General features: G+C 41.7%; 1 protein-coding gene across 1 annotated transcript in view; it reads left to right on the plus strand.

The window, feature by feature from the left end:
- The window catches only part of adgrv1 (adhesion G protein-coupled receptor V1), a 981,490-nt gene that overhangs the window by 289,056 nt on the left and 686,434 nt on the right, over positions 1 to 6,000 (plus strand). Inside the window, exons 42-43 of the mRNA XM_072516264.1 lie at positions 422 to 563; positions 3,561 to 3,823. Of these exons, the coding sequence (XP_072372365.1) occupies positions 422 to 563; positions 3,561 to 3,823 (405 nt within the window). The remainder of the gene's footprint in view (positions 1 to 421; positions 564 to 3,560; positions 3,824 to 6,000) is intronic.

A 6,000-nucleotide genomic window follows, 5' to 3' on the forward strand; every position in this document is an offset into this window, starting at 1 on the left:
GAACATGCCACACACTAATAAGTTGTATTCTTTGTGTAGACTACCGGATCGATCCACAACTTCACCTTATCCTTATCTGTCCAAGGGCATGCATAAAACCTTCTGTAGGGAACTTGATTTTCAGCATGGTTTACCTTTCAAAATTATCGAGAGCTTTAATTTTGGTTGCTGGGCATATTGAAATTCTTGGACATTTTGGACATCATGTTGCTGATGTGGCACAATGTTTGCTTGTGTTTTTGCTGCTGTCTGGTAAACCTCTTCTGTATCCTCTCCTAAACATCCAAATCTTTCTGGTAGTGTGGCGACTGAAATTCTGCCTTCATTCCTGACCTTGGCAGAAACAAAATATCTTGCCTTACGTGTTTTCAATGGGTGCTGCGGGTGATCTTAACACTCAATGTTTTTCTTGAATTTGCAGAGTATTCTTTTTCGTGATGGGGAAAGATACAAATATGTTGAGGTTGCCATTCTTGATGATGATATTCCTGAAGGGGATGAGGATTTCCAGCTAATTCTCACTGATCCATCTTCAGGGCTAGAACTAGGAGAAAGAACCACAGGTAACAAAAATCTGTGACACAAATGACTAGAGACAATGGGATAAGGCACCAACATGCACTTGTTATCCTTTATATGTGTTGATATGCATTTTAGTCAATTTGGTAAATAGAAGAACATTTGGAGTGAGTCAAATCTTGTTGTAGTTTCAACCCTAAAAATAAGAAAGCAACAGACAATCCCAGCTGATAATACTGAAGAAGTGTTATGATCCTGGTTGATGTTACTACTGGACGGGAAGGGCCTGGAATGGAAACCTGACTTAAGATCTGTGTAACTTTTAATTTGTTTTAGAAAAAGTAGAGGGACAGAATCACAGGACTGTCAATCAGCTTTTAACAACAAGAAAAGAAAACACTTATTAAACGTGATAAGTTTGATTATAATACAATACTAATTCACTCCCCCTTATCTTCACGAATATACACAGATTTCAAGGATAACGCCCCACTCTGAAACCAAATGACCAATGCCACTCAAATGATCTTCTGTGGATTTCTCCTCAAATTCCATCCTTCTCTTCTCCAAGGAGAACAGTCCAACTTCTTCAATCTTTCTACAGAACTGAGGTTCCTTAATTCTGGAATAATTTTCTAATGTCTTCACATCCTTCCTCAAATGTGGTCCCCAGAACAGGACACATTACTCCAGATGAGACAAAAATAGTGTTTTACACATTTTTAACATTTCCTTGCTTTTGTACTCTGTGCCTTCATTTATAATCCCAGGTTGCTGCATGTTGCCTTTAACACACTCTCAACCTGTCCTGCCACCTTCTATGATTTATGCACATATACATCAATGTCCCTCTGCTTCAGCACCCCATTTAGAATTATACACTTTATTTAATAATGCATCTTTACTTTTTCCCACCAAAATTAATCACTTCACACTTTTATGTTTTTAAATAAATTTAGAGTATACAGTTATATATTTTTTCCAATTGAGGGGCAATTTAGCATGGCCAATCCACATAACCTGCACATCTTTGGGTTGTGGGGGTGAAACCTACGCAGATACGGGGAGAATGTGGAAACTCCACACTGACAGTGACCCAGGGCCGGGATATTAACACTTTTCTGCATTCAATTTCATCTGCCAGTTGTCCATCCATTTCACCAAACTGTCTATGTCCTTTTGAAGTTCTACACTATTCACAACACTTCCAAGTTACGTCTCATCTGCAAATTTTGAATTTGTTCTCTGTACTCCAAGGTCTAGGTAATTTACATATATATTGGGAAGAACATGGGTCCAAAAATCATCACTGGAGATTCCACTACAAAATTTCTTCAACCAGTCACCATTACTCTTTGTTCCCTGTGTCTCAGCCAATTTCATATCCATGTCACTGCTGCCCTTTTTATTTTGAGTGCTCTAACTTGGCTTAAAATTCTGCTGTGTGGCACAGCAAAGTCCCTGTGCACCACATCAACAACATTTTCCTCATCAAACCTCTATTCCCTAATAACAAAAAACAAGCAAGATAATTCATATGGCCACTTACCCACAGTTCTCTTTGGGGCAATGCTTAACAATGATATGCAAATAGGAAGGTTGCCACAGTGTTGTGTTGCCTCCTGAAACAAGACTTGCAGCCAATAGATGGCATTGCATTGCGTGTTGCATTTAGGCATACTGTAGTCATATAACCGTTTGCCTCTGAATCCTTCCAAGCTGTCACAGTGGTACCAGTAACATCATTCTGTCTCTGTTGCTATTTTCATTCAGTGGTGAACATCCTCCAAATCTCCCAATTATTGCCTGCCTCTATGTTGCTTTGAAAGTTGGTTCAGATGAGCCGTTATGAATCATAGGGGCTGCCACACCAACCAGCAGCACAAGACAGAGAAATTTCCCAATACATTTAGCTGCTGATATCAAATTCCTATCACAATTATTTGAACGTATATATATCGGCTTTAAAAGGAATGAATGCACAGGAATATCCCCACTTAGAAACTTTAATCTCTTCACCAATTTGAGAGGTCAGGGATTTTGACATCGAACTACAAAACTAACACTAAAGTACAGACTAATTAAATCCAATTCAATATCATACTGTGGGCAGCACGGTAGCACAGTGTTTAGCACAGTTGCTTCACAGCTCCAGGGTCCCAGGTTCGATTCCTGGCTTGGGTCACTGTCTGTGCGGAGTCTGCATGTTCTCCCCGTGTCTGCGTGGGTTTCCTCCGGGTGCTCCGGTTTCCTCCCACAGTCCAAAGATGTGCAGGTTAGGTGGATTGGCCACGATAAATTGCCCCTAGTGTCCAAAAAGGTTAGGTGGGGTTACTGGGTACGGGGATAGGGTGGAAGCATGGGCTGAAGTAGGGTGCTCTTTCCAATGGCTGGTGCAGACTCGATGGGCTGAATGGCCTCCTTCTGCACTGTAAATTCTATGGTTCTATTCTGTGAATGGCAAGCTAACTGAGGATTCCAGATGTTGATCCATATTATGAGGATAGATGGGGTTTTTGCGACTGTCATATAAAAAGGAAGATAAGTCTTGAATTCACACTTGGGTATCCATTATTGTATTAGTTATATGTGCATGTATTGGAATACTTTTATTTTATTTAGTTGTCATATCCATGACTAGCTCATGCTCTATTTTGATGTATAATGAGTCCACATGCTGGCCTAATAATTATGCTGTAATCATTCAGATGAAATGACTTGACTTGATGTTAAAAGATAAAAGGAAAACCTAATTTAAACTTTATTTTACCATCTTTTTTTGAAATAATGAATATTGAAATTTGATGCATGGTTATTGTTACCAAACTATGCATACATATTCTACTGTTACCCGATTTGAGAATTCTCTTCTCTTCTTAGAAAAGGGGTTAAAAATGTACAGCAAATTTATTTTGATGCATGTTTTACGATGAAACCCTTTCATATCCTTCACCCACTTGATGGGATATGGTATAACATTTTTGGGCTGGATGTCTTAACCCAAATAGACAATTGCTTACAACTTACTTTTATTATGACAGCTACAGTGACTATCTTTGCCAATGATGATGGACATGGGATTCTGTCATTTAACAACACTGAGCACGTCTTTCTTAAGGAGCCAACTGCCCTTGGTTTATCCGAGAGTATTGCAACACTTCACATTGTACGGAACCCACCACTGGGGACATTTGGAATAGTCTCCGCTCAGTACATTGTCACAAACATGAATGGATCCGACTCTTCGCTTGACTTGAAACCCACAAAAGGTTTAATTCTATTGGAAGATGGTGTGAGAATGAAGGTAAAACCTTTTAAAAGTGTATTAAAAATATACTTGGTAAATGCGCTGATTGTCCTTTACCTTTTATGAATAGTGGTGAATTGCCTTCTTGAACTGTTGCAGTTCATGTGGTACACCCACTGTGCTGTTGGTGAGAGATTCCAGGATTTTGACCCAGTGACAGTGAAGGAAAGGCAATATATTTCCAAGTCAGGGTGGTGAGTTGCTTGGAGAGGAAATTCCAGTTCATGGTGTTCCCATGTTCTGCTACGATTGTCCTTGTAAATGATACAGGTCTTGGGTTTGGAAGGTGCTGTTGAAGGAACCTTTGTGAATTACTGCAGTGCATCTTGTAGATGGTACAGTACACACTGTGACTACTGTGCATCAGTGGTGGAGGGAGTGAATGGTGCGGATGGGATGCTAATCAATTTTTGTCCTGGATAGTGTCAAGACTCCTAAGGGTTGTTGGAGCTGCACTCATCCAGAGAAGTGAAGTGTATTCCATCACTCTCCTGACTTGTGCCTTGTGGACAGGCTTTGGGGAATCTGGAGGTAAATTACTCGCTGCAGGATTTCTAGCCTCTGACCTGCTCTTGTAGCCATGGTATTTATATGGCTAGTCCAGTTCAGTTTCTGGTCAACGGTAACCCTCAGGATGTTGATGGTGTGCAATTCAGCAATGTTAATGACATTGAATGTTAAGGGATGATGTTTAGAATCTCTCTTGTTGGAGATGGTCATTGCCTGGCCCTTGTGCAGCATGAATGTTATTTGCCACATGTAAGCCCTGGCCTGGATATTGTCCTGGTCTTGCTGCATTTAGATATGGACTGCTCAGTACCTGAGGAGTCACGAATCATGCTGAACACTGTGCAATTATCAGCGAACATCCCAAGTCTGATCTTACGATGAAAGGACGGTTATTGAAGAAGCAGCTGAAGACGGTTGGGCCTAGGAGACTATCCTCAGGAACTCCTGCAGTGATGTCCTCGAGTTGAGATGATTGATTGACCTCCATCAACCACAACCATCATCCTTTGTGCCAGCCAGGTATGACTCCAAGCTGCAGTGTTCTCCACCTGATTCCCATTGTCTCCAATTTTTCAAGGAATCATTGATACCACACTCTATCAAGTGCTGCCAAGCTTGAACCAAAGCTGTAATAAGGTCAGGAGCTGGCGGAACTCAAACTGACCATCAATGAGCAGGTTATTGCTAAGTAAGTGCTGGTTAATAGCATTGTTGATGACCCCTATCACTACTTCATTGATAATCAAAGAGTACAGAGGAGGCACGGTGGCACAGTGGTTAGTACTACTGCCCTTCAGCTCCAGAGACCTGGGTTCAATCCCGGCCTCAGGTGACTGTGCGGAGTTTGCACTTTCTCGGCGTGACTGCGTGGGTTTCCTCTGGGTGCTGCAGTTTCCTCCCACAGTCCAAAGATGTGCAGGTTAGATCGATTGGCCATGTTAAATTCCCTTTAGTGTCCAAAAGGTTAGGTGGGGTTACTGGGCTACAGGGATAGGGTGGAGGTGTGGGCTTAAGTAGGGTGTTACTTCCAAGGGCCGATACAGACTTGGTGGGCTGAATGGCCTCCTTCTGCACTGTAGGGATTCTATGTTTCTTTTATGATACTGGTGGGACAGTAATTGGCTGGGCTGGGCTTGTCCTACTTTTTGTGTGCACCTTTCTGGGAAGATGCCTATTATGTGTCTGTACTGGAACAGTTTGGTAGGGAGGCAGAAAGTTCTGGAGTGCACTTCTTCATACACATTAGAAGGTGAAATATCCTAACTGACCGTCAATGAGCAGGTTATTGCTAAGTAAATGCCGCTTTATAGCATTGTTGATGACCCCTTTCACCACTTCACTGATAATCTCCATGTTTTGGTTGAACCTCCAAGGCCTACAGACTGAATCTTGAATCCACCACATGATACCTGACGAGGAGATATGCGAACAACGGGTTTGCAGGCACCCGAAGAAATAATAAATCATTGAAATCATTGCTCCAAGAAAGCTGGCAACGGGAGAGCAAACAATTGTTAGAGCAATTTGAGGAACCAAAAATCACTGAAAAATCCAAAGGAAACCACTTTGGAGAGAATCCCTCCATGTCCTCCAACCGAAACAACTTGGCAGCCATGAGAAGCACGGCTTCCACTTGAAGTCTGGAGTTTTCCATACTGGCAAGT

Source organism: Scyliorhinus torazame, chromosome 9 (genome assembly GCF_047496885.1).
Source record: "Scyliorhinus torazame isolate Kashiwa2021f chromosome 9, sScyTor2.1, whole genome shotgun sequence".
NCBI lineage: Eukaryota > Metazoa > Chordata > Chondrichthyes > Carcharhiniformes > Scyliorhinidae > Scyliorhinus > Scyliorhinus torazame.